This window comes from Takifugu flavidus, chromosome 21 (assembly GCF_003711565.1).
Source record: "Takifugu flavidus isolate HTHZ2018 chromosome 21, ASM371156v2, whole genome shotgun sequence".
Classification (NCBI taxonomy): Eukaryota; Metazoa; Chordata; class Actinopteri; order Tetraodontiformes; family Tetraodontidae; genus Takifugu; species Takifugu flavidus.
The window spans coordinates 11,286,674-11,313,569 of NC_079540.1; the positions used below are offsets into that span (position 1 = coordinate 11,286,674).

The following is a 26,896-nucleotide window of genomic DNA, read 5'->3' on the forward strand; positions in this document are numbered from 1 at the left end:
GGATACACCCGTCAAGGAAGTCACGCACTCCCACTCTGGAGGTCTTCCTGGAACTGGAAACACGCCCGCGCCCGCGCACACGTACACTCCCACTCATTGATCAAAGGTTTGTTGGTTGAGGTCATTTTTAGTGTTGTGGCTTTTTATCAATGACATATATGAGTATATTCTGATCTCACACATTTACCGTAATAATCTGTGATTCACTAAAGATGAGAAATCAAACTGGCAGCTGGGCCCAATTAAACCTGGATCACTCCAGTAGGTGGCAGTCGAGACACAGTCTGTCATAGGAACCAGATTCAGCTGAATTTGGACAATTGTGCTGCAATATTACGACATTAAAATGTACATTTTATGGCCTATTTGAAGAAACCTCCTTCGCTACTGTGAATATGTTGATCTGTTCACAGCTGCATGGAGAAAAAGGTGTTTTGGAAGAAACACTCCAATATTTTATTTGATCATCTTAACCTTGTTTTCTTCCAGAAGAAGCAGCAGCCTAACAGGTTTGTGCAGGTGACTACAGCTGGGTGAAGTCTGGGGGGATGTGGGCCAGAGCTCCAGCGGGCTCCTGATGGACCTTCATGTGGACGTCTCGTGAGCGTTTCTCCTGGTAGCTCTTCGCACAGACGCTGCAGCTGTACGGCTTCTCACCGCTGTGCGTCAGCAGGTGTTTCTTCAGGTCGTTCTTGGTGACGAAGGCCTTCCAGCAGAGGCTGCAGCTGAAGGCGCACTCCCTCTTGTGGAAACGGATGTGGGTCTCCAGGTAGCCCTTGGTGCTGAAGCTCTTGCTGCAGAGGCTGCAGCTGAATGGCTTCTCACCTGTGTGGGTCAGCATGTGGGCATTCAGCCCTCCCACCTGCCTGAAGGCCTTCCCACAGACGCCACACTGAAACGGTTTCTCGCCAGTGTGGATCCTTTTGTGGACCTCCAGGACCTGTGCCGACGCCAGACTCTTTCCACACGTGTCACAGGAGACGCGCTGAGCCGGTTTCTCTCCCGTGTGGTTCCGGATGTGCATCACCAGGGCGCCGTTATCCACGAACGTTTTCCCGCAGAACTCGCAGACGTAAGGCCTCTCCCCCGTGTGAATCCTCTTGTGGCGCCGCAGGGCTCCGGGTCGGGGGTACGACTTCCCGCAGGTGGCGCAGGAGAACGGTTTGACGCCGGTGTGACGCCGCATGTGAGTGTCGATGTTCTGGTAGGCTTTCCCGCAGATGTGGCAGATGTTCCCCACGTCTCTGTGGAGCTGCAGGTGTTCCGTCAGGATCTCAGACGGCGATAACGTTTCTCCACAAATTCCACAGGTGGAGGAGTGGATCTTGACATGGTTCCTTAGACTTCCCTTCCTGCTGAAGGACTCTCCACAGACCTTACAGCCGTGGGACGTCGCGGCCGACACCTTGGTGTCCTCCTCTGTGCTTCTCTGCGTCGTCTCTGGGCTCTGGCAGCCCTCGGCGCCGTGGCTTTTGCTGTGAGTCTTCAGCCCACTCCTCTCCAGGAACGTCTTCCCACAGAGCCGACACGCGTGCGGCCGCTCACTGCCGTGGATCTTCTTGTGGCGCCTGAGTGCTCCGGGTCGGGGGAAGCTCTTGCTGCAGACAGCACAGCGGTACGGTTTGATTCCCGTGTGGCGTCTCATGTGCATTTTCATGTTCTGGAAGGTTCTCCCACAGATCCTACAGGCTCCACTAGTCTCTCGGTGGGCCTGTAGGTGACTCAGCAGAGCTTCGGGCGAGGCCGTCTGCAGTCCACACACGCCACAGACGCTTTGAGAAGCCCGGCAGTGCGTTTCAGCGTGTTTCCTTAAGAAACCTTGGCTGTGGAATGAATCACCACAAACTCTGCAGCAGAATAACTGACCAGACCTCCTTTGGTGAAGCTCCTGCTCTATCTCAGGGCTCCGGCCAACCTCTCCCTCCTCAGGGCGACCGTCGTCCTTTTCATGGATACTCAGGTGTTCCAGAAGAAGCTGATGTTCCTTAAAAGTCAGTCCACAGACTGGACACGCTGAAGTCTGGCTGTGGATCTTCTTGTGGCGTCTGAGCGCTCCGGGCCGAGGGAAGCTCTTCCCACAGACGCTGCAGCCGTACGGTTTCTCCCCCGTGTGACTCCTCATGTGTGTCTCCATGTTCTGGAACGTCTTTCCACAGATCTCACAGGTGCCTCCAACACTGCTGGAGGCTTTGCTGTGAGACTGGAGATGGTTTAAGAACTCATCTGAGGACTGGTACCGTTGGCCACAGACGCCACAGAGGTGCTTTGGGCCTGGTTCCACCTCATCCAGCAGATTATTCTCACAGAACCTTTTGTGAGCTGTTGTCTCCATTGGCTGTCTTGTGATGTCTGATGTGTTAGGGTCTTTATCTTTGGGTGGAACATTGTCAGCGCTGTTGTCATCGTCAGCCTCAGCCACCGAGGAGGCGGAGCTCCACAGAGCTGCGACGGAGGCGGAGTTAACATAGTGGTCGCCGTATTTACGTGGGGGTCTGCGTGAGCGACGGGTTACACGCTTCCTGTTTGCTTCTTTATAACCGGCTAAATCTTCATCATCCAGTGATGCTTCTGAGGAGGCGGAGCCAGACGAGACCGTACGGCGCAAGGCAGCAGCGGCCTTGTCTTCATTGGCGTGGCACTTCATGGTGGCATCTGGAGCAAAAAAAATAAAGGAAAAATAACTCTAATCATAACAAATGTGCATCAGTGAGTTTAAAGGAGACCAACCAAAGACAACATAGCATATCTTCAAATTTCAGAGCTTTATTTACATTGTTCAGGGCTTCCTGATGTAGTTTAATAGTTGATGATGTGAGTTCAACTGTGCCTTTAGTTGCACTTGTTGGTTCAGCAGTCACATTTTAAATGTTATTCTTTCACATTTCTCATTTATTAAAATCTAATAATAATTATAATCCCCATGAATTTTATGTTCAACCTCTTCACCTGTCAGACTGAATGTTTTGACTGGATTCCATCACCATTAATCCGGTTATTTCTCACCTGTTCGGCCCAATCGGACCACAGGGCTCAACACCGCGTCCAGGAGCCGCCGTTGTCGCTCCAGTTGCCGCTGGTACTCCTCCAGCTCTCGCTCCAGCAGCCTGACGATGCGCTCGGTGGCCGCCGCCAGCCGCTCGCTGAGGAGAACCCGCAGCAGGCGGCCTAAAGTGCGGCCGCCCCGCGCCTCCAAAAGCGCAAGAACCTCCTCCGCGAACCGGTTCAGGAGCTCTGAAACCCCCTTCGCTAAAGACCGGAGCCCACACCTGGACAGGGACTTAGCCTCAGACATCACGGATTAGAAATCTGCCATCAGTCTGACCGGAAGAAAAACAACCACCAACTTCCGGTCTGCACGGAGCAGAAAGTGGAGAGTCTGCCCCCTATCGGACAGGAGGACTCTGCGCTGCTGAAAATAAGAGGCGCTGAGATCAAACCTGGAGACATTTAACACACATTTAAAAACTAGTTAAACAGGAGATAAAATAAATAGACATTTTATTCTTTCTCAAAGACATTATCATTTAAAAAATATTCTGCGGGAACATGGGGAAGTTGCAAACTTTTAAACTGCACTCAAAAAATTTCCTATGCTGTTTCAAAGTTTGCACTAGAGAAAAAAATATTTTAAATAAATAAACATGTTTAACTCACTTTTAAATCTTCATTTCTCTTATAAATGCGACATAAGGACAAGGGTAAAAAGAGTCTAGACCCTGCAGCTGGTGGATGATCTCATCACTGCTGCTAGCAAGTTAATGAAAACTTCATCTAAAAGGTGCAGTATTAAACATGTGACATGCTACATAACATTAAATATAGAACTTTATTTCAACAAGTGAAGTCCTTTAAGCATTCTCGTCATGGAGGTAATTCACTGTTGTAGAGGGAAGCAACCCTAATTACCAACATCCTGCCTGATTTTTGCCAGTTTTCAGTCGAGTTTACATATTAAGGACGTAGGAAATCTATCAAAGATGGGCTTTGATTGTCTCCACATTGTCAAACACAAACACTTAGAACTAGTCTGTATTTCCAGAGAAGACACCCAGATTAACATTTATATGATGGACTAAAGCTATGCCGGAATCAGGTCCCATCCAGTCAGAAATAATCCCAAAACCTTGTTGTCAGAGTTCCTGGGTTGCTGGACTGGTGAAGTTCTATTTTCAGGACCCAGTTTGAAAACTGTTCTTTACATTATGAATGGATCCTGTAAAACACTTTGAGGGACCAATTTACCAAATACGTCAGTCAGAGTTGGATGAGCTGGACTCCTTCCTGCTTCTGGGCCACTGTTGACTCCCTGAGAGCTTGTTCTCCACTATGAATCTTCATGTGAGAGTCCAGCGAGCGTTTCTCCTGGTAGCTCTTCCCACAGAGCTGGCAGCTGTACGGTTTCTCCCCCGTGTGCGTCAGCATGTGTCTTTTGAGGTCAATCTTCTGGACAAAACTTTTGGTGCAAAGCTGGCAGCTGTGTGGTTTCTCTTTCTTGTGGAACCTCTCATGTGTCTCCAGTGAGATCTTCTGGCGAAACCTCTTCCCACAAAGGCTGCAGATAAAGGGCTTCTCCCCTGTGTGGATCCTCATGTGGGAGTCCAGGTTTCCGATCTGCCTGAAGTTTTTCCCACAAACCCTGCAGGTGTATGGTTTTTCCCCAGTGTGAATCCTCTTGTGCACATCCAGATGCTGGCTCATAGTGAACTTCTTGCCACAGATGTCACAGGAGTAGATCCTTGGCTTCCCCCCGATGTGGCTCTTGATGTGTCTCTTCAGGACAGTGTTTTCTATGAACGTCTTTCCACAGAACTCACAGATAAACGGTCTCTCACCAGCGTGGAGCTTTATGTGTCTCTCCAGAGAACCTTTCCGGGGGAAGTCTTTCCCACAGTCTTTGCATCTGAAGGGTTTCTGGCCCGTGTGCGTCCTCATGTGGATCTCCATGTCCCTGAAACTGATGCCACAGATCTCGCAGATCCGGCTGGTTTCCCGGTGACCCTGGATGTGGAGGCTTAGACTCTCGGAAGAATCGGATCGTTCTCCACAGACGCCACATCGACATTCAGGGTGGTTGACGTGAGTCTCTGCGTGCCGCACGAAATTCCCCTTGTTGTGAAACGCGTTCCCACAAACCTTGCAGCAGTGAGAAGGCGTGAGGCTCGGCTTCCTCCTGTCACCCGGCTCGTGGCTCCGGCTGTGCCGCCTCAGCTCCGCGCTCTTGCTGAATCCTTTCCTGCAGGTTTTGCAGCTGAACTCTGCTGCCTCTCCGGCGTGGATCTTCATGTGGCGCTCCAGAGAACCTGTGTAACTGAACTCCTTCTGGCAGGTGTTGCACTTGAACGGTTTCTCCGTCGCGTGGATCCGCATGTGTGTCAACATGTTGCCTTTCTGGTTAAAGACTTTGCTGCAGATGTGGCAGCGAAAGGGTTTTTCTCCAGTGTGAAGCCTCAGATGCGTCTCCTGGGCCCGGATCGAGGGGAACTTCTTGCCACAGACATTGCAGGTCCTGCTGCTTTCCCGGTGCGTCTGCAGGTGTAGCTTTAAGGCCTCGATGGAGTCCAAACGCTGACCACACAGACCACAGTGATGCTCTGCCTCTTTCAAGTGTTTCTCCACGTGTTTCATCAAAAACCCTTTTCTTTCAAAAGTCTTCCCACACACGTGGCAGGAGAAAGTTGTTGCTTCTTCATCTTTTTCCTCCCCCTCTTCAGCAGCCGGGTCGTGCAGAGGGGCTGGGTCGAGGTCGGATTCTGGTCCAGCTGATGTGCCAGGTAAAGCTTCTTTAACTTGCTCATCCACAGAGAGATTCTCCTTCTGATGCTGATTGTCGGAAAATCTTCTTATACCAACAGAGAGGCACAATTCTGCAGAAAAGGACAGAGGAAAAGGTTTATCCTCAAGACACAGGCATCATTCCCCTTCATATGTTTAATACCTTCGGTTTAAAAGTGGAGCTTTAGGACCTTTATAGAATATTATAAGATGAAAACCTGCTGAAAATGATTGAATCTGGAGAAAAACTTAAATATCTGCTGGCTACGGGTGCCCTCTGTCCTCTCTGGCATGGACACGGTGGCTTGAGTTCAAACCAGCAGGTACAACACCTCTGTAAGGTCAGGTAAGTCTGAAATGATCATCATGTTGCAGCTTTTAATGGGATCAACTTTCTTATGATAAGTAGCTAATTCAAAAGTGTGACTAAATATGTTTAACAAATATGACATATGTTAAGATTTCTGCAGGAATCATCATTAAACTGTTGACAGTGTGAGAAAACTTGTGTCTCCTGTAAAAAACAGTTAACAATAACTCTCCCAGAACACCTTTAGAGCACTGCCGAGGTACCCTTGGGCAAGGTATTGAACGCACAAATGCTCGCATAGGGCCCTGCAATGAACTGGCGAACCACCCAGGGGTGGACCTGCCTTCACATGCGCCCTCCCGGTGACCCCGGGAAGGATAAAACGATCAAGAAGACGAAAAACGAAACGAAACAAAAACAAAACAAAACGAAACTAAAAACAACACCCTCTGTGTTTTCAGCGTTTCTTGTTTGTTTTTTGTGTTTTCTCTGTCATCTCTCACCGGGCTCCTCGGCCGCTCGTGCGCCCCTGATCTCCTGGAACACGGTGAAGATGCTCTCCACGGCCGCGGCCACCCGCTCCGTCACCAGCGCCTTCAGCTGATCCGGGTCCGCGTCTGCGCGCTCCTGCAGCAGCCTGAAGATCTCCTGGGCTGCTGCCGTCAGATGGTCGTCGATCGCTGCCCGAAGGTCCCGGCTCGCGACCGTTTTCGATCTTTTTTTCGACATTTTGAATGAAACTCGCCGGGACAAAGAACGGGGTGTAAACAATGCCACAGCACTTCCGGTATCCGTGCTGCCGTCTTTGAAAGATGACGTAATTGCTACGTCACAAGTGGCGCCGCTGTGTGTTCTCTGTGTTAAATACTATTTTCATCATTGATTTTAATACTGTTTAATGCATTAATATTATTTATCATTTTCTACATTTTGCAGCGATGTCCATTAATTTCTATTTTATTTATTTAAAAAAAACACATTTACAGTTGTTTTAATTCACAAATATTACTCACATCTTACTTTTTTGCACCAAAATATTTATTCCATCCCTGCCCCCCAGTTTCTATTTATTCTTTCGCTACATTCAGCTGCAAGCAAACGTACTTTTATAGTGTCTGTTCTAGGCTCTTTCATTCCTGTATTCTGGTACAAATGCTCGATTATCAAAATTATTGTGAATATCGCCAGAAAAAAATATTAACTTCAGAATGTTTGTCAGTGTTTGATGCATAATAAAGTTAATTTTTAAAAAAAACACGTTGCGTTGTGTAGTTTGACGTTGCTAAGATACCATTGTTTCGCGATCGTCTAAGAGTTTAACCCACTTGGAATAACTTCATTGTTGCATAGTTATCTTTTCGTTTACAGGTTATTTGTAACGTGAGTCATATTCAGGTTTATCTATTTATTTATTGAGACTCGAGTATTTTTATGCGGTTTTTACTTCCTTGGTTGTTTACTGTCTCACTTCTCTCCTGTCCGTCAGGATGGAGATTTTCCACGTCTACCAAAAGCGTCGCGGGGATTTTGGCCGCCAGTGTCTGTTCTCAGACCGACAGGCTGAGCTGCTGGTGGACATTCTTCCAGAACCGAGTCTAGGGCTGCATTTCATGGAGAAGACCCCCCGGGACCGGGCCCTGCAGGTGGGCTGGGACACGTCTGGGCACCATGTAAGTGGCTACTTTCCAATCCTTTAATTTTGCCTTCACACCATTGCTGGGTCACAGTTTAGTCCTGCTTAAACACGGTGATGATGCAGCAGCTCCAAAACTGGTTTTATGTTGTTCTTTTTTCTATCTTTTACACAAACAGTTTCTGTATATTTAAGATTTTGTCAGCTCTCTGAAAACCAATAGTTTATTTAATATTTTCTATCATTTTTACAGTAATAATGAGGCAAACATGCAGCAGTTTAACTTCAGATCAATCTTTTAGCATGTGCTTAAATTAAAGCTTTCACTCCCTGTTTGTCCAGTTAAACACAGCATGTTTTCAGTCGGTGAGCTGTGGGATAAACCACGTAGAGGGGGGGTGGCCCAGAGACATCAACCCCCAGGATATGGAACAGACCATTCGCTTTAGGAAGAAAGTGGAAAAAGACGAGAGCTACCTCAGCAGTGTCCTACACCTGTACAGTGTAAGTTTCACAGTCTGAGCGTCCATATCACTCTTTTGGCTTTCTGTCTGCGACACAGACCTGAACACAGAACCTGATGGCACAATCCAGCGGAGCTGGGGTTCCCTGTAATCACGAACAGTCTCATCTTTGATGTGATCCAGCCGGTGGAATACTACGTCCGTCAGAACAACACTGTGAACATCTACCAGGACTACTTTGAGGATGAGGAGGAAGTAGAAGGAAGCCAGGAGACACCATCGGCAAAGACCATCAATGTGTTCCGGTAAGACGAGGTCACAGCTGTCACCTTTGGGTGCTTCCTGCTCTCCTCCTGACTGGACTCACTGGTGTCCTCAGAGATCCTAACGACGTGAAACGAACTGTCTCCTGTCTCTCCTGGCACCCTGATGGCAACCAGAAGCTGGCAGCTGCCTACTCCTGTCTGGAATTCCAGAGGACCTCCACAGTCATGTGCCTGGATTCCTACATCTGGGATATAGGTCAGTGAAACGGTCCACTACCGACTGGAACCAAGTCCGCTAACACCCGCTCACATACGGGCTTCTTTCGGTCTTAGAGAATCCCAACGGACCAGAGTTAACTCTGAAACCAGCCTCTGCCCTGGTCTGTCTGGACTACAACCCCAAAGACTCCCACACGCTGCTGGGAGGCTGCTACAATGGACAGATAAGTGGGTTCAGACCCAGGTTGGCAGATTGGCGAATGGCAGTCTTTGATCTAACCTGTCGGTGCGTTTGTTTTAGCGTACTGGGACACCCGGAGGGGCAGCCAGCCAGTGGAAACCTCTGCACTGGAACAGAGTCACAGAGACCCGGTCTATAAGATCATCTGGCTCCAGTCAAAGACAGGGACAGACGCCTTTTCGGCCTCCACGGATGGACAGGTGACAGAACATAGATGCAGGGGTAGGTGAGGAACAGCAGGTCAGGTGACAGCTGATGAACAGGGGGGAGAACGTGGTTAGATGGGACCACAACGTTAGCAGCCGACGGAGGGATCCTTGACAAACAGGCGACAGACACGAACCAGATATGAACATTTCCCTCTCTGGTTCTATTCCAGGTTCTGTGGTGGGACATTCGCAAGTTGAGCGAACCGACAGAGCGTCTGGTTTTGGACCTGAGCAAAAAGGGAAACCAGGACGAGGCTTTGGGGGCCGTCTCTCTGGAGTTTGAGCCCACAATAGTGAGTGGAGTCTGCCTCAATCTTAGCCTGAATTACTGTGCAATCATTTCCTCCCAAATCCAAAAGCAACATTTAATGTGATTAAACCAGATCGGTACCATGCGGAGTTGGACACACTTGAGCTGAATGGGATGCGACTCGCTTCTCTATGTACAGAATGAAATTTGACTCGAGGGGATGAGTTTGTGCTGCAGTGCTGACATGATCTCCGTGTCTCTCCAGCCAACCAAGTTCATGGTGGGAACAGAGCAGGGTCTGATCATTTCTGGCAACAGGAAGGCAAAGACACAAACAGAGAAGATCGTCTGTACGTTTGAAGGTCACTACGGACCTGTCTACGCCCTGCAGAGGAACCCCTTCTTCCCTAAAAACTTCCTGACTGTTGGAGACTGGGTGACCCGCATCTGGTCTGAGGACATCAAGGAGTCCTCCATCATGTCCACCAAGTAGGTTTCAAATGGTCCAGTTTTAAAGACATCCAGAACTTCCTGTTCTGCACGGCAGCTTTAAACAAACTGGCCCATGTTTCAGGTACCAAACATCTCGCCTGATGGATGCCTGTTGGAGTCCTGTCAGACCGTCGGTCTTCTTCACTGTCAAGATGGACGGTGTTCTGGATGTGTGGGACATCCTGTTCAAGCAGAACGATCCCACACTGAGCGTGAAGGTTTCAGAAATCTCCATTCAACTTTACAGAACCTTCTGTGTCCTCATCATCAAACCTGAGGTCCTGGCCTGTTTTCCTGTTATCCAGGTGTGCGATGAGGCCCTGTACAGCCTGCGGGTCCAGGACAACGGACGGTTCCTGGTGTGTGGGTCTCAACAGGGTGTGGCCACATTGCTAGACATGAGTTCTGGACTAACAACCCTCCAGAGGAACGAGAAGAGCCTGGTGTCAGCTGTGAGAACTCATCTGTTTCAGAAAGTCTGATCTAAACACAACTAATATGAGACCAATTCAATCGGCGTAGATATGAGTCTGTCCAGAGGTAGAAGTGACATGACCAAACCTAAACAGAAATATAGAGAAAATTCAGTACGGCAAGTTAATAGAGCTTCAGTTGTGAGACTGGAAGTGATAAACAGACCTGATTCTTCTTCAGATGTTTGAGCGGGAGACAAAGCGAGAGAAGATCCTGGAGGCCAGACAAAGAGAGATCCGACTGAAGGAGAGGAGCCGCTCCCAGCAGAGCCGAGAGGAGGAAACTGTGCAGGATGACAGCAAGGAAAACCATGATCAGCTGATCGCCAGAGCCGAGAGGGAATTCTTCAGCGCAGTGGAGGCTGATATTAGGACGACAGACCAGGCCCGAACCTTCCTCGAATTAGAAACCAGTCTAGACGGTTAGCTTAGCACAAGAAATGGAGAGAACTGTCTAAATCTTGGTTTATTGTTTTCATCAAGAGGAACATGTGTGAGGAAAAGGAATTCAAAGACTAAGCAAAAACAGCTGAAACATCATCAGTCATGTCAGTGAATTTTCAGTCAGGGAAACTTAAAACAGGTCAACCCGAGTTCTTTGTGGGTTCCTGAAGACGTTTTGCCACTCGTTTAGGAGATCATTTGTGTTTTTTTCTGATTCATCAGCTCTTTGATAGAACTGTCATTTATTGCTGATGGTTTAGCGTTTGTAGAACAACCAGCTTGTTTTGCAGGGGACAGTGGGAGTCAAGAAGAAGACACTGCGTCCTCTTGCTGTGAATGTCAATGTTCTTTTGTTTGTAAAATTTATATGTATATTTAAAAAACTGATGTTCTAATTAAATGTAGAGTTTTACAGTAAATATGTTATACTTTTTGAGTACTTTTGAAGGTACAGTATTTCAGATTTTAAAGAACACAATATAATAATGTGTCAAGATTTAAATTTTAATGGTGTATAAATGTTGACCAGGTAGGACTCACAAAGAGAAGTTTAAGATTAAGTAGTTTATCCAGTTTTTTCTGATTCCTCCAGTTGAAATATTTTAAAATAAATAGTCCCTTTCGATATTATCTGCGGTGTGCTTTTATATTGAAGGTGACCGGAAACAGCTATTGTCGCTTAGGTGAGACTAGCCCAGGTAGCTGCTAGCGGTTGTTCGAGCTCTTTTGTTGTCTTTGTTAATATGTCTCCTGCACAGAAGCTGCGCCTGTTCGTTACCGAGCGGCTAAACGAGGTCCTGGTCGAGATTCTTGACGTTATCGACAAAAGTATCGCGAAGTATGAACAGGAAGCAACTTTATCCCGGGAAGTTATCGCACGCCAGCACGCGCTGCTCTGCTCGCTCAACAAGCCGGAGCAGCCTAGTTCAGGTGAGTCCGAACCGGACCGGTTCCAACGTCCATCGGTGGAGTCATTCACCATGTTAGTCTTAGTTACAGCTGTTTACCTTTTTAACTGGTGGAGGGGACCATGAGGCTCCGCCCACTAACAATCCTCCCACTTGATCCCACTTTGAGATGTTGGTGGTTCTGTTTCTCCGGCAGACTCCCTCACACAGCAGTTCCTTGCAAGCACTGGTGTTTCATCTGAAGGTCAGGACCAGACGCAGGTCCCAGACCCTCAAAGTGACCTGGAACCAAAGATGCCACACCTGGATGAGGCTGAAATCATCCAGTTTACCTACAGCAGGAATTCTGCGGCCAGGCCAGAGGCGGGTCCGGAAGGTCCGGACCAGGATGTCCTGTATGTGTCCTCAGAGACGGAGGACAGTGATGACTACAACAAAGAATCTGACAGTAGATCTGCCCTGAAGCAGCCAAAACCCAAGAGGGGCCGCAGAGCGAGGTCGGACCTTGGCTGCAGGGTCTGCCACCTGTCCTTCAGGTCTCATAACGCTCTGCTCCAGCACGCTAAAGTCCACCTGCAGGAGGGGGGTCCGGCATGCGGACTGTGTGGAGGACGCTTTGATTCTGCAGAACGTTTAACGCTTCACCTCGAAACTCACCAGACTGAGATGCCGACCCGGAGCGAGAGCAAAGAGACGTCGCCTCAACGCAGCTCGGTACCAGATACACACAGGGACACACACACCTGCGGCGAGTGTGGGAGGAGCTTCGTGCAGTTGTGCAGGTTGAGGAAGCACAAGTGCCTGAGGGAGAAGGTTCATCCGAAAGCCTGACTGACCAACCTGGATTCTGCTTCCTGTGTCCTCTCTTTTTTTTGTGAAAGTTCTGTTGATATTCTCGTGAAATGCTACTGACAGTCTTAACGGTCCTGGAATTTGTTGTCTTGTGGTGCCTGGTTCTGTTTGGGAAGCAGCTGGTCTGTTCCAACCTCAGAAGGCTGATCTGGTGAGGCTCAGACTGTTGAACTCCGACTGACCTCATGAGCGTGACCTGAACTGGCACCCAGGAATTGGATAATTTCAGGACTATTCAGCTGAGATATGAAGCTGAACGATGAACAGAATGGTTGAAAGAGAAAATGACGGGATCAAAACTGAAAAACATGTTCTAGTTTGGTGTGTTTTTAATCTCTGGAGAATTATGTGGGCCAGGCTTCATCAGCCGGGCTTTCTGTCCTACCAGGTAGACAACCGCTTTGACCTGGGACAGGAAAGAAAACCTGCTGGACTGCAGCTCTTGTTGGAACCATGTTGAAAGGTTCAGGCCTTCAGTGTCTCAGATTTCATGTGTGTGCTTTTTGAACCAGAATATAGCGTTTTGATAAATAATTATAGTTTGTTATTTTTCAGATAAAAAATAAATAAATCTGTTTTTCCCTTCTTCCTCCGGGCCGCTAGGGGTCGCTGTTGATTCGCTGTTTCAACGTTCCAAAGGCGGAAGTAGCTGTTTAGCGCGGAAGCGTTTGTGTGTTTACGTCTCCGCGGACTCTCGCTGCTGTCGGAGGTGGGTGGAAATGTTCACCATCCAGCTGCTGCGGGAGGAGGTTTACGAGCGGCTCGCCGCCGCCGCTGAGAACCTTCTGCAGCGGTTGGAAAAGGGCGAAGCAGCGGCGGGAGTTCCGGCTATGAGAGCGCTCCTGAGCGAGCAGCTGATGGCGGCTGCGGAGGAGATCGTGGCGCTGCTGGAGAAGACTGTGACGGAGTTGGAGAACAGAGCAGAACGTTCGGAGCAGGAGATGGAGCGCAGGAGGAAGGTGTGGGACGCGCTGCTCAAACCCCACGTCAAGCTCCACCGAACAGGTCGGTCCCCCGCTGTCTGTCCCCGGAACCGTGGACGCCGCTTCCGCCCTGCTTCACAGTAAAGTTCATTGAATTAGAAAATCATTTCTATGGATGTGTCACGATGATAACAAGGGTCGACAGCGCTTGATTTATCTTCCGATTGCGTTTATTGAACAATATATTATCCAGGTTTTTTTAATTTCAAAAATCGTAGTTTAATTAACAGTGAAATGCTGAAGGTAAATCCTCAGTAACTGAACATACGTTGGTATCAGCGTAAAACGTTACCCCAGAAATTAAAAAAACATAATAAAGCTTATGATTAAAAGGCAAACCATTTCATTGATTTAATGTAAAAACAATTTTATGGTTAAATACTGTTGTAATGTTCTAACTCGAGTTCTTGTGGTTGTCAGATACTCATGTCATTGCCCAGAATCCTGGGCTTGAGCCAATGGAGTTCGCTCAAAGCGGTAACTCCGATTCTGAAGATGCTAAAGCTGTTTTGGGTCGCAGTGGTGGGGAGTCTGACAGCGACTGGACTGAACAGAACCAGGCTCCAAGTCCGATCAGGAGGAAGAAGAGGGGACGGCCGCCACTCAAAGCCCAGGCGCAGTGCAGGCGCTCAGCGGAGAGCGTCCTGTGTCATGTGTGTGGTCGCTCCCTGCACGGCAAAGGGTTCCTGCTCAAGCATGTGCTGAAGGCTTGTGCCACCAACCCGGACGGACTCTGTGGCTTCTGTGGTGAGCGTCTGGACTCGGCAGGCGAGCTGGCAGCGCACCTGCGGTCGCACCAGGAGAGCAGTAGGACCTGCTCCTTCTGTGGTAAAAGCTTTCAGTCCATCCTGGCTCAGGAGCTGCACGTGCGCCTGCACACAGGGAGAGAAACCGTTCAGTTGCACCGTGTGCGGGAAAAAGTTCCGCCTGATGGGAAACCTCAAGTCGCACGGTCGCGTGCACGCGTCGGACAACATCTTCAAGTGCACGAACTGCGGACGCAGCTTCCGTCACCTGTCGTCTCTGGAGCGGCACATGGCGGAGCATCGTGGCAGAGAGGACGTGCACACCTGCGCCCTCTGCCGCCAACAGTTCAGCCACCGGCGGAGCCTCCGGCGCCACATGGCAACGCATCGGGAAAACGGACAACCGAAAAGACGCAGGGCGACAAAATCCTGCTGCTGCAAGGTTTGTGGGGACTCTTTTGACAAAAGAGCTAGCCTGGCGGCGCACGCGGAGAGTCACCTGGGCGATCCGGACTGCTGCTGCGGCCTCTGCGGTCACCAGTATGAATCCAGCGCCAGTCTCGCCGCACATCTGCGGTCCCACGTGGACATCAGCAACACGTGCGACGTGTGTGGGAAGACGTTCCCGGCGCACGCTGCCCTGGAGATGCACCTGAGGATCCACACTGGGGAGAAACCTTACAGCTGCAACATCTGCGGGAAGTCCTTCAACCAGAGCGGGAATCTGAAGACACACCTGAAGATTCACAGTGGTGAGAAAGCGTTCTCCTGTAGCATCTGCGGAAAGGGCTTCACCCAGAAACAGACGCTCAACACGCACGTCCGCTTCCACAACAAGGAGCGCCGGTTTCTGTGCCAGGTCTGTGGGAAGGGCTTCATACAGGACGTGGACCTGAAAAGACACATCTTGATCCACACTGGAGAGAAACCCTATAGCTGTAGCATCTGTGGAAAGAGCTTCCAGGCCAAACGTTCTCTTAATGGACACCTGAAAGGCCACGATGTTGGAGTGATGGGGCCAGAGGAGGACCCACAGGCGGGGCCGGACCACGCTGGAGATGACTTCTGCTCTGACTTCAGTCAGCTTTAATCTGGATGAACAGCAAAACTTAGGTTGACAGTGTTGTTTCCTGTGTTACTCCCGAGCTGTCAGGATCACATTGGTGACATTAACATTAAAATCTCTCTGACCCCAAACAATCTGTTTCATTGTATATTCAGTGTTGTACTGTAGAAATATGTGCACAATCTGGTGTGTGTCTTCAGATCAACTGGTCTCTCACAGTTTAAAGAGAGGCGGTGTCCAGGCGCCCCCTACTGGGCGGGACGCCGCAGTGCAACGATCAACCCATGAGGCACTAACGACTGCCTGGAACTTCTATTTAGCTTCAATATTTCAGGTCCTGTCGGGAATTCTGGGTGTTCCGAGGACTCCGTAACATCTGTACGTTGACCTCGTCGGTGTTCAAGAGTTGAAATCAATCAAGCGATTTATGAGCGTAAATGTGTTGAGATAAAGTTTGCGTTGTGTTAACAGGAAGTGGACACAGACCACAGCTGCATCACCAGAGAATCCTGGGTTCTCCTCTCTCCTGGTTTACTGGCAGATCTACCAGCAGCTGCTGTTGACTTTCAGCCCTATCAACAAGTTCCATATTCAGTTGTGTTTAAAGGTGTTCTCCAGGGTGTTGGGCTGTGCTGCTGAGGCCTCCTCTCCCCTAACCCTAACCCTAACGGTGGTTCTGTGGTGGCGGACCACCATCATGAATGCTTCAGTGGACATGAGGCTTTACTGGAATCTGTACATCCTCCATATGAAAGCAGTGCAGCTGTGGAGGTAAACAAGCTGCCTTCTCTTCCCTTTGCTGCAGCAGCTGTTGGTGAGAATGTTCCCCCAGAGCACCGGGACTGTAGGTCCTGTCTGGTCCAGGAGGAGCCAGAACCCTCGTACAGGAACTCCCAACTGAGGATCCAACTTGGACTGGGAAGGCTGAAGACAACTGGACAGAGACCAGTAAGCCTCAGGGCTGGTTCATGTCTCACCTCACAGGAGAAACATTCAGCGGCTCCATCTTCCAGGAACCTTCCACAGTTTCCTGAGGATTGATACGATACGACAAAAAACACAAAACATACACACTTCCCACCTCTAAACTGGTTCAGACCTTCTGAACCAGTCAGACTCCAGTAAAACATCACAACATTTTCATCTTCTCACATCTGGTAAAATATGAGTAGCCAAGGTCAGTGTGGGTTAGTTCCTTCATCCTGTTAAAAATGTCAAAGCTGTGTGTGTGTGTGTGTGTGTGTGTGCGTGTGTGTGTGTGTGTGTGTGTGTGTGTGTGTGTGTGTGTGTGTGCACTGTAATTAGCTTCTTATCAGTCTGCTTTGAGCTAAATGTCATCGTGTCTGTGTGATCTTGGTCTGTCTGAACAAATAAAAGGTTTTGTGAATCAGTCGTCAACACACACACACACACACACCTGTATTTATTCAGATTTATTCAGTTTTACAGGCGATTGGTGATTTTTCTGACCCATGGTTGATGGTTCTGGTAGCTGCACGTGGTGCTGCATGATGGAGCCTGGGGGAAAGGGGTCTAATTAGGGAGCATTGATTGATTGTGCTGGTGCTGCTGTGGAGCGTATTTATAGATCTGCTCTGTCAGAACCAACAGATCAGGTTGATGGTTTAATGGTGGGAAAGCTGGAACGTTTCTTTTATTAAACGTCTTTGTTTTGACAGAAGTTCTTTAATGGCTCCTGGGACAGAATCAGGAGCGTTGCTGGTTTTCTCTGAACTGGTTGAATTCATTCATCTTCAAACAATTTTCTTCTCTTATTTATTTTCTTGAAATGATTCCAGAGGATGAAACTGTTTGGTTTCAGTTGCTCGCTGAGTTTCACTGATCGATGACTGAAGGTTGCAGGTGCACATGAACGAACGTTCGTGACACAAGAACAGTTTATTCAAACATTCAGCTCAAAGCTCAACCTCCAGCGGTCCCGCCAACTTTGCCACTTCCTCTTATTTGGCATAAATGTTGCATAAAAAATCACAATAATCAGACTCACGCAACTTTATAAAGAAACTTTATTAACAAAAATAGGTCTGAGAGCAGAAGTCTTCAGACAGAAAAATGGTTGTGTGTTGTGTGTGTATGTATTTGAGTGAGTGAGTGAGTGAGTGAGTGAGTGAGTGAGTGAGTGAGAGTGAGTGAGAGTGAGTGAGTGAGTGTGTGAGTGTGTGTGAGTGAGTGAGTGAGTGAGTGAGTGAGTGAGTGTGAGTGAGTGAGTGAGTGAGTGAGTGAGTGTGTGAGTGTGTGAGTGAGTGAGTGTGTGTGTGTGTGGGTGTGTGTTCAGTAGCAGCGCAGGAAGAAGGTGTTGCAGGCTGCTCCCCTCAGACAGTCACACAGACGTCCGATGCGAGGACCGTGTTTCAGGGCGCAGCGTTCGCCGACGTCACACTGGGAGACACAGACGGGAGATCAAAGCTGATCCTGCTCGGGCAACAGATTGTTTGATTGACAGCTGTCAGTCACACTCTCACCCGTGGGATCATGCTGGCTTTTTTTTCCAGGGAGTGTCCAATGCTGCTGTCATCCTGATCTAGGAATTCCTGCAGAGTGTCAGCCTGAGCACACACACACGGGCACACACAACACCACACACACACAAACTGTAACATTAATTTAAATCAAATCAACTTTATTGAGAGCCCAAAATGCCTTATGAGGGTTTAACAGTTGTGACCCCTCTGACCCTCAAACCTGGTCAGGAAAAACCTGCATCATGCAAAATGAATTATTACATTATTTATTAGATTTACTACAATCATGAACAAACACGTTTAACTTTTAAAATCCATCTTTATTGCTCTTTCATACTATTGACCAGAGATCCTGTAAAACGACAGATGACTCACCAGCTCTTTGGTTGTGACATCAAAGAGAGGCTGCTGGTCCAGTGACCTTTGACCCTGACATAGCGATGTCATCATAGACAGACACACGGACACAAAGAAAACAGTTCGCATGCGCTCCATCACCATGGCGTGTTTGAGAACCTGCAGGAGACGTGCAGCAAAAGTAAAACCTCACATTTGTCCCGATGGATCGAAGCTGAGGAGAACTCACCCTGATGTTCTTATAGATCCTTTCTGGACTGATCTCTGGTTTCGATCCTGTTCTGGTTCCGGGTCTGCTCCGCTTCAGGACTTGTCCCTGGTTCAGTTCCTCTGCCGCCTCCCTTATGAGCCGTGAAGCTCATCACCTCCTGTTTTATAGCACCTCCTTCTCTTCCTCCTCCTGCTGCTGCTCATTGTATTCATGCATTCGTGACATCACAGAAATTCTTCCATGTTGAATATTGGGAGGGTTGCCATGACAGCATGATGCCGCAGAGGTCAGATGTCACTTTGATGTTGTATCTGTCATCTTCTGGTGACGTTTCACGGCATGTTGCGTGTGTGTGAAATTTCCTTATTTTGTGAAGCGACGACGGTGAGTTTTGTTTTGTGACATGTGATCACGGTTTGACCTGCAGGGACACCGTCGCATCAGCTCCGGACGCATCGTGACGCAGGAAGTCTTTGTGTCCTCCTTTCAGTTATTTGCATTCATTTGATCTCATCGATTATTACCAGTCAAATGTCAAACCCATGCTGCATTCACTGACTGCAGGAAACCGAACACTCCGGCTAAAACCGGAATTTAAAAAGGGACATTTTCTCCAATGACGACACGATCCCTTCGTAAAACTTCAGAGTTGTTCAAGTACAAACGTCAGGCGTTCTGCTGACCTCGGCTCAGTCCTGCACGCACAAGATAAATTTGCAGACATCAGACGAGCGTCATCAGCCGAGGACGCCGCCGCCGCCGCTGTTTATTCACAAACACCTCAGAAGAAGAAGGTCATGGCATCACAGCTGTAAAGACCTTCAGGTGAAAAATGAGCCTGAGCGGATGAAACTCGGTGAGGCCACACTTAAATAAACACCAGATCAAAGGGAAGCTGACGTGCTCACAGCTTATCTGAAGCTGATTTACATTTATATTAAATGTTTCCCGAAACAGCTGCTACAGCAGCCGTGTGTGGCGCTGGTTTCCATTTACTGGTCTTCTCCTGATGGTTGCGCTCTCCTGCTTCTGGTCTGCTGGTCCATGATCCTGGTCCTGACCTCCTGCTGCCTTCAACAGCTCAAGTTTCTCATTGAGTTGATGACGCCACCTGACTGTTACTACATTACCCATGAGCCTCAGCTGATGGAACGTGACAGAACCTCCTGACACTTGCTGTGTGATTGGCTGAGTGAAATGCATCCTGGGAGACGAAGTTATGGGTTTCACTGGCTTCTGTCAGCTGTCACGTTCATTCACAGCTCGGTTCTGAAGGTGTTGAAGCTTCCTGTCCTGAAATAAAACAGGGCCCACGGCGACCGTCACTTCCTGTTTCATCACAGATGTCAGCTTCATCACAACTGTCGCTTGCCAGGAATAAACCTGCCGCTCCAACACCTGAACCAGTCAGGGGACTGGTTCTACTGGGACACAGAGGGGACTGGTTCTACTGGGTCAGAGAGGGTCAGGGGACTGGTTCTAATGGGACAGAGAGGGTCAGGAGACTGGTTCTAATGGGACAGAGAGGGGACTGGTTCTAATGGGTCAGAGAGGGTCAGGGGACTGGTTCTAATGGGACAGAGAGGGTCAGGAGACTGGTTCTAATGGGACAGAGAGGGGACTGGTTCTAATGGGTCAGAGAGGGTCAGGGGACTGGTTCTAATGGGACAGAGAGGGTCAGGGGACTGGTTCTACTGGGTCAGAGAGGGTCAGGGGACTGGTTCTACTGGGTCAGAGAGGGTCAGGGGACTGGTTCTAATGGGTCAGAGAGGGGACTGGTTCTAATGGGTCAGAGAGGGTCAGGGGACTGGTTCTAATGGGACAGAGAGGGTCAGGGGACTGGTTCTACTGGGTCAGAGAGGGTCAGGGGACTGGTTCTAATGGGACAGAGAGGGTCAGGGGACTGGTTCTACTGGGTCAGAGAAAGTAAATGTATTGGTTAAAAGGAGAAAATGAAAACTTTTCAGATTCAGAACTTTTAATAGATTTTATTGCGAAAGGCAAAGATAAAGTGCTTTGATTATTTCCTGGAAACTCATTGGATATTGATGAACTGCAGCAGAAGTCGATTGGCTGATTGATTGATGGATCGTTATTCCAGGGTCCTCAGACGTTCGGTTACTGGTGGTTACTGGTAGCATCCATGTGAGTCAGTGGTGAACAGTTTAACAGAGGTTTAAACCTCAAACATCGAAGATTGAAACTCTTAAACTGTTTCATCATTGACTATGATGTCAAACAGAAGTGTAACAATACGCTTTTACAAATAAGTTAACTACAGAGCTGAATCCAAGCTAATTTACTGGAGTAAAGGTAATAAAAGATCAGCTTGTGTGTAATAAACAGCGCTGCCTTCTCACAGATTTCTGATTTCAGGTCAGATTCATGTGCAAAGATCAGATTTATTTCATACACATGAAAATACTTCCTTTTCTTTTCTCTCTAACTTTTCTTTAGCGTGAATGAGCGTCCATGTTAATCCACCAGATCCACTAATCCAGAGGAGGCAGAAACTGATTGGTTAGAAGAAAAAGGGATTCAGTGCCAAACGTTGCCGTGGTGAACTGTGCTGCGCGTGAAGCTGTGTGGCTTGTCCAGCTGGACACCTGCCGGTGGCCCCGCCCACTTCGGAACAGGTGAGCCTCATTGATTGGTTCAGGATCAAACAAAAAAGAGAAAGGAGCCAATCAGAGAGACGCTTCCTTAAGATGACTCCTCCTAAATTCTCCTGACCCGCTGACCCGGTGCTGCTCCTAGAGTGTGTGTTGCAGCTGTTGTGTGATCAGCACCAAGAGAGTCCAGAGAAGCGTTTGGACCTCCTGCAGACACAATTTACACAACAGACTCAATACAAACTGGAAATAAAACCCCTTTAACTCCACACTGGACTAAATTTAGCTCAGCTCAACTGAGCTTGTGTGCACTTACCAGAAACTCTGGATGTGGTGCAGCATTGTGAACATTAATCCTGCCCCTTTCTGTTGTTTCTGGAGTGGTAACGGTTGCCATGGTAACAGTGATGTCCTCAAATTGTTCACTGAACTTGTCCAAGTCTTCACTGCTGGCGTTACCTTAAGACACACCTGTAAGTAAGCTGTAGGACATCCGTGTGTGTGTGTGAGTGTGTGTGAGACTGACTGAAGAAGCTGTAATCAAAGGTGGCCTTGTAGTCAGAGTCATAGTCGGGAGTGGGAGTGACGTCTTCACTCTGAAGCTGGAAACCTAAAACAGACACAAACCAGCGGTGAGACAGTTGAATCCATCCCATCGTGATTCTGGACATCAGAGAGGTGGACTGTGTGGACCTCAGGTGTTCCTGTCCACAGGACATCACATCAGGATCCCCACCACCAAAGCCACATTTTTTAACCGATGAAATTTCTATCTCACAACATCAGAATTTTCCAGTTTCTCTGCATCACAGGAAGTGATCCACGTGCTGATGACATCATTGAGGAGGAAGAGGAGGAGGAGGGGGAGGAAGAGCAGACCTCTGCTAACCACTGTTGCTCTTGTCCTCCCAGAATGCATTGCTTCATGGATGATGGTGGATGATGGGGCGGAGGCATCCTACCCACGAAGAGACCGGGTGAACAGTTCCAAACCCAACTGGTAACTGGGCTGAACTACTAAAACTTCAGAGTTGTTCTCAGACTTCGGCAGCTGTTTTTATACTCAAACAAGTTCCTGCTGCTTCTTCTTCTCTGGTTTCCTGTTTCCTGCTGTGTTGTCTCACACACACACACACACACACACACACGGATGCTGGGAACTGTGGGGGAAGGCTGTTAATTGTCCCAAACAGGACGTGTGTCATCACGAACAGCCTGTCAATCAGAGTTTAATCCAGCGCTGCGGGAAATAGAAACCAGGTGACACGCACGCACGAGTACACGCACACACGGACAGCGCAGACATCAATCAAATTGTGCGGAGGAAGAAGAAATGACAACCAGCTGCTCAAAGAGACATTTTGAATCCAGATTAATGGATAAACAAAATCAAACTTTTAAATGCGTTTGTCATTTATTAACAGTAATTTCCCAATGGTTTCAATATACATCAACACTTTAATTTCTGGGTTTTTTTTCACAATTTTAGATTGAAGCGTTAAACAGAAAATATTTTAAAGATAAAGCAAAATAACAAAGAAGAAGTGATAAACTTTCATCTGTTCAGGAACCATTAAAAACACATTGCTAACATTAACAATGCTAAAATGTTAAGTCATCATGTTAAACTATCAAAAAGATAACCATGTTAAACATGAATGAATAATAAAGGGTAATGTCAGATCACAATAGTCTGGAAACAATTGAGCACCAGCAAATTTGTAACCTTTTAAAAAGTTGTAATTGAGAATAAAAGAGCTTCTCCGGGAGGCGGAGCCACCAGTGTGACAGCACACGAAGGGGGCGTGGTCAACATGGCTGCCTGTATTCACTTCCTGTTGTGATCTAATCTGTCAGTTTGCTGGTGTCACAGACATTCAGACAACTCCTATGAGGGCTGTTGTTTTGTTGTTTACCGTGCACAGCGATACACAACAATGCTCCGACTAAAGTGGAATATTCTCATTTCCATGGTAACCAGCATTCCACATTAACTCAGGAGGTACAGTAAAGTGACCCTTGAGGTCAGGATGTTCTCTGGCAGCAACAGTTCTTCTCTTTTGTGCCTGTTTTAACTTTATTGGCAATCACACTCGTTCACGCTGTGATCCATCGACCTCCTCAGGTTAACAGTGTGAACACACACCCAAAAAAAGGTCACATGAGGAATGTTGGAAAAATTGGCAGCTTAAATTCAGGCAAGAATGAGGGAGCGTTCAAAGCTGCAGCAGACATCAAACAAGATCCAGGTTCCTAAAGAACGTTTTAAGTCCTAAAAACTTTTCTAATGTTAAAATTCCTTCTTTTTTAGTGAAAAAGTGAAGAAAACCACAAATCACCGGAATCTGTTTCTAATTACGTTTGATCCCAACTTTCCTGGAACACATTGTAAAACCTGAAACCAGCCCAATAGACACACACACACACACACACACACACACACACACACACACACACACACACACACAACACACACACACACACACACACACACACACACAGCAAGGACTCACCAGCAGTCAGTTGCAGGAACAGTGAGATTCCGCTTAGATAAACAGACAGAAAAGTGAGAGAAGACATGATGAGAAAGGGAATGGATGGATGAAAGAAGGGCAGAGAGGAGGTGTGATGCCCTCAATGACTGAGCTGGGAATGAACTTGGAGAGAGAGAAAGAAAGAAAGAAAGAGAAATGAGGAGGAGGAGCAATGGTGGTGGTGGGGGGGTCTCCTTTTCCTGCCAAGATTATTCCCACATAATCCAAGTTGAGGGGGGTGGGGGGGACAATATTCCTAAAAAACTTTCCTCTACAAATCTGTGTTTGAAGGCACCACGAGGGTCATTGAAGGCACCACGGTGGTCATTGAAGGCCTTCTGTCTCTGACACCTCCGGACTTTCTAGACTGTTAGTCCTGGTCCTGGAGACCTGGTCCAGCTGTCTTCCTTCTAATTGTTCCTTCTCTCTGGGTGTGAACAATAGACTATTCTTTTTTCAGGGAAACGGCACATTTTGACATCATCGTTGCTGTCATAAAAGACCTTATTTAGATGCTTAGATGATCACCAGGAGAATTTGTGAGACATACAACAATTCCATTTATCTGGTTCAATAGTGGGAGGTTTGGGAGCAGTGGGAGCGAATGAGATGTAACGCTCCAGATGTTTCTCAGAGATTAGAAACTTCGGTATTTTCACTTCACAGCAAAGATGTTTGTCACCGTCAGAGCTGCTGGTGGGAAAGAAAAAGCTGAGCTGCAGCTTTTGTTCTGGTGACTGTCGCCTTCCTGTGATGCCACAGCTGGAAGACCAGAAGAAGAATTAACACCTATTAGCATCGCTGAACAGTCGTTATCTGGGGAACAAAAGACAGGAAGTCACAGTTCGCTGCTGTTCTCACAGCACTGATCTGCTCTTTGTTTCACACAGAACTCAGAACAGGAAATTTATTCAGAAAAGGCTGGTAAAACCGATGCTGACCGTCTGGAGTTGATCAGTGAATTAAAGAATTGGAAAATGTCGTGTGAAGGTCTCCATAACACTAATTACACGAAGCTGCTTTAAATCTTGAGACTGTGGTTTGATAACAAATTGAATGTATAATAAATTGAATGTTTTATTTGGTTTAAGTTTTTCTCTAAAAAGTGAATCCTCTCTGCAATAAATTACCTTCCTGAGCAGTAAATCATCCCGAGGTCACTGACCCCGAGCGTGTGTGTATGTGTGTGTGTTTGTGTGTGAACATCCTGTGAAAACCATCTCGCAGCGGATTTTCTCCTCGGCTCAGAAAGGAGAGTTTCCCACTCTGTTAGCGTAGCAGCTAACTCCAGATTCAAGGGTCACTTTAGAAACGGACAGAGGTCACCTCGTTCTGAGGGTCTTCCCATCCCAGAACTCCCAGCTGATCAGGGTCATCCTGGACTGGTTGCCTCTGCTCCGGGTGCGCTGGGAAAGTTGTCATGTTCTCATGGTTCTATATTTAATTGTGACAGTTAACTGCATGTGTGTGTGATTTAATACAACTACGTTCTTTTTGGCACAAATGTTTGATTAAACATTATTTTCTGGCTGAACTTTTAGGACGACAAAATCTGACAGACTTAAATTCTTTTTGTAGAAAAACACAGTAGTAGTAGTAGAAAAACACACTCCTTTACACAAATGCCAGCATGCAGACATTATCTCTATAGCAACGCTCAAACTTTAATGCTAACATGAAACCATAAATTTGTCACCACTTCCATCTCAGTCTCTTAGAAAGTCTTTGTAAATAGTAGTTATGATGAATTGTTGCGATGTTTCTGCAGAGTGAGACCTCGCCGCCACAAAAAGGATCTTATTTGGCTGTACAGCTCAACCTGGAGGAGTGTGTGTGTGTGAGAACCGACTGTTGATATCTGTGGGAGACCAAACTCAAGCTGAGTATTTGCAGCTGTTGAGGGGTCCCCCTGCAGACTTGGTGAAACATGCGGTTTAAAAATAGAGAACAGCCAATAATCGATACTTAGAACATTCCAGACCTAATCTACAAAGCAGCATTTGCGTTCGTTGGCTGGCTCGCCTCATTCCTGGGTTGCCACGGAAACATATGCTGCACAGATGACCTGCTCCAGAAAAATGTCGAGGTGGACAAACTCCCTGAAACCATCTTAAATGGCTCCAGCAGCCGATGATGTCAGAGAATAAGCCCCCCCCCCATGTGTTTATTTGTTTGGGTCGGTGTTGTTGTTGAGGCTGCGATACAAACACACTCCATCAGGATGTTTTCCATTTTATTACAAAACATAAATGATCATAAAAATATGACGTGTGTCACATGTATGAGGTAGTGCGCCATGGTCTCCATGACAACGTGATGGCCACTGGCATAATGGTGTTGTTGAGGTGCAGCTCACAACACGTTTTAGTCACCATAAAACCGATCACAAGTGACGGTGCTCACACTGATCCTGTTGTGTCTCTGGAGCAGAGTCGGCCTCCTCCTACTGCTCCTTCTTCTTCTTCTTCTTGCCCTCTGGATTCACGATGAGCACCACCTGCAACTGTGACTGAGCGGACTGAAGAACGAGCGAGTCCAGAGGCTGGAGCAGAGTCTTGCTCAGAACCCGGAGCATCCAGGACGCCTCGTCCTTCTCCAGGCTCTGCGGACTCGACACGCAGGAGAACGACCTGGAACAGACAGCGGGCATCATCTGGGGTCACTGGACTTTACTGGTTTCAGAACGACTTGAGAAACTTAAACTGTGGTTTACTTGCGCAGGAAGTGGGTCTCCGTGTTCAGGATGGAGGACACCTCACTGAGCCAACAGGCCAGGGTTAGAGCCAGCTGGTCCAGACCCAGACCATCCAGACCACCCTGAGAGACCAGCTGACTCCAGCGGGCCTGGAGGAGAACACAGATCAGAGTGGGTGAACCCGGGTGAGAGGAGGAGACCGCGGGTGAGAAAGGGGCGGGGCTACCTGCATGAAATCGTGCAGCACTGGCGTCACGCACACGTCCAGCGGCTGCACGCAGCTGCTGCACCCTGATGGGATGAAGAAGATGTTGGTGCACACGGAGGCCAGATTTTGTCTGAACTCCTCGGCCAAGTGTCCACGGTGGATGTCGGCAATCAGCAGATGTGACGATGACCCATGAGCAGACGTGTGGGGCCTCCAAACCTGCACAGGAGGACAGGATTCCAGGACCACAGTGGTCTCTAATGAAATGAAAGGCAGGGCGGCTACACAGACCTTGTCCATCCAGATCTGTTGGCAGTCCTGGTCTGTGAATCCTTCGGGCCGAGCCTCCAGCAGAACATTGTCTGGGAAGCCTTCAGGGATGCTACAGGATGTCCCTTTGAAGAGCAGCAGCGGTGGCAGTAAAGTCCCATCAGCCAGTGCAGTGAGGACAACGTTGAAGACCGGCTC

The 26,896-nt window shown here is 48.1% G+C and overlaps 5 protein-coding genes across 5 annotated transcripts; 2 read left to right on the forward strand and 3 right to left on the reverse strand.

Moving 5' to 3' along the window:
- Positions 1-107: 107 nt before the first annotated feature.
- Positions 108-6,888, reverse strand: LOC130518714 (zinc finger protein 850-like). Its single transcript, XM_057021533.1, has 4 exons — positions 6,586-6,888; positions 4,258-5,864; positions 3,004-3,298; positions 108-2,652 (listed from the first exon to the last, which is right to left on the reverse strand). The coding sequence occupies exons 1-4, from the start codon at positions 6,809-6,811 to the stop codon at positions 524-526; spliced, it is 4,257 nt and encodes a 1,418-aa protein (XP_056877513.1). The 5' UTR covers positions 6,812-6,888; the 3' UTR covers positions 108-523.
- On the forward strand, positions 6,737-13,122 carry dnai2b (dynein, axonemal, intermediate chain 2b). Its single transcript, XM_057021019.1, has 13 exons — positions 6,737-7,462; positions 7,569-7,752; positions 8,058-8,219; positions 8,363-8,484; positions 8,559-8,701; positions 8,779-8,892; positions 8,966-9,105; positions 9,285-9,407; positions 9,630-9,853; positions 9,939-10,074; positions 10,162-10,308; positions 10,511-11,703; positions 11,878-13,122. The coding sequence occupies exons 2-12, from the start codon at positions 7,570-7,572 to the stop codon at positions 10,754-10,756; spliced, it is 1,740 nt and encodes a 579-aa protein (XP_056876999.1). The 5' UTR covers positions 6,737-7,462; position 7,569; the 3' UTR covers positions 10,757-11,703; positions 11,878-13,122.
- Positions 13,123-13,936: 814 nt separating this feature from the next.
- Positions 13,937-16,715, forward strand: LOC130518455 (gastrula zinc finger protein XlCGF7.1-like). The gene is made up of 2 exons (XM_057021081.1): positions 13,937-15,706; positions 15,800-16,715. The coding sequence occupies exon 1, from the start codon at positions 14,447-14,449 to the stop codon at positions 15,350-15,352; it is 906 nt and encodes a 301-aa protein (XP_056877061.1). The 5' UTR covers positions 13,937-14,446; the 3' UTR covers positions 15,353-15,706; positions 15,800-16,715.
- A 622-nt stretch (positions 16,716-17,337) lies between these two features.
- Positions 17,338-18,530, reverse strand: cart4 (cocaine- and amphetamine-regulated transcript 4). The gene is made up of 4 exons (XM_057021111.1): positions 18,398-18,530; positions 18,187-18,327; positions 17,812-17,895; positions 17,338-17,728 (listed from the first exon to the last, which is right to left on the reverse strand). Exons 2-4 carry the CDS (start codon positions 18,310-18,312, stop codon positions 17,621-17,623), a joined length of 318 nt encoding a protein of 105 aa, XP_056877091.1. The 5' UTR covers positions 18,313-18,327; positions 18,398-18,530; the 3' UTR covers positions 17,338-17,620.
- Positions 18,531-20,352: 1,822 nt separating this feature from the next.
- On the reverse strand, positions 20,353-23,662 carry si:ch211-191i18.2 (uncharacterized protein LOC564095 homolog). The gene is made up of 4 exons (XM_057021108.1): positions 23,505-23,662; positions 21,518-21,601; positions 21,308-21,450; positions 20,353-21,198 (listed from the first exon to the last, which is right to left on the reverse strand). Exons 1-4 carry the CDS (start codon positions 23,569-23,571, stop codon positions 21,133-21,135), a joined length of 360 nt encoding a protein of 119 aa, XP_056877088.1. The 5' UTR covers positions 23,572-23,662; the 3' UTR covers positions 20,353-21,132.
- Between the last annotated feature and the right edge of the window lie 3,234 nt (positions 23,663-26,896).

Bases quoted from the DNA above. Each gene is read 5' to 3' on its own strand.
- LOC130518455 (XM_057021081.1), top strand. From the start codon at position 14,447: ATGGGAAACCTCAAGTCGCACGGTCGCGTGCACGCGTCGGACAACATC.
- LOC130518714 (XM_057021533.1), bottom strand. From the start codon at position 6,811: ATGTCGAAAAAAAGATCGAAAACGGTCGCGAGCCGGGACCTTCGGGCA. The intron at 5,865-6,585 runs GTGAGAGATGAC...CCTTTTCTGCAG, and splicing joins ACGAGCGGCCGAGGAGCCCG to AATTGTGCCTCTCTGTTGGT. The intron at 3,299-4,257 runs TGACTGACGTAT...GCAGATTTCTAA, and splicing joins GAGTCCAGCTCATCCAACTC to TCCGTGATGTCTGAGGCTAA.
- cart4 (XM_057021111.1), bottom strand. From the start codon at position 18,312: ATGGTGATGGAGCGCATGCGAACTGTTTTCTTTGTGTCCGTGTGTCTG. The intron at 17,896-18,186 runs GTGAGTCATCTG...GTGTGTGCTCAG, and splicing joins ATGTCACAACCAAAGAGCTG to GCTGACACTCTGCAGGAATT. The intron at 17,729-17,811 runs GTGAGAGTGTGA...TGTGTCTCCCAG, and splicing joins AAGCCAGCATGATCCCACGG to TGTGACGTCGGCGAACGCTG.
- si:ch211-191i18.2 (XM_057021108.1), bottom strand. From the start codon at position 23,571: ATGTCTTCTCTCACTTTTCTGTCTGTTTATCTAAGCGGAATCTCACTG. The intron at 21,602-23,504 runs GTGAGTCCTTGC...TGTCTGTTTTAG, and splicing joins GTTCCTGCAACTGACTGCTG to GTTTCCAGCTTCAGAGTGAA. The intron at 21,451-21,517 runs GTCAGTCTCACA...GTGTGTCTTAAG, and splicing joins CTTTGATTACAGCTTCTTCA to GTAACGCCAGCAGTGAAGAC.
- dnai2b (XM_057021019.1), top strand. From the start codon at position 7,570: ATGGAGATTTTCCACGTCTACCAAAAGCGTCGCGGGGATTTTGGCCGC. The intron at 8,702-8,778 runs GTCAGTGAAACG...TTTCGGTCTTAG, and splicing joins TTCCTACATCTGGGATATAG to AGAATCCCAACGGACCAGAG. The intron at 9,854-9,938 runs GTAGGTTTCAAA...CCCATGTTTCAG, and splicing joins TCCTCCATCATGTCCACCAA to GTACCAAACATCTCGCCTGA.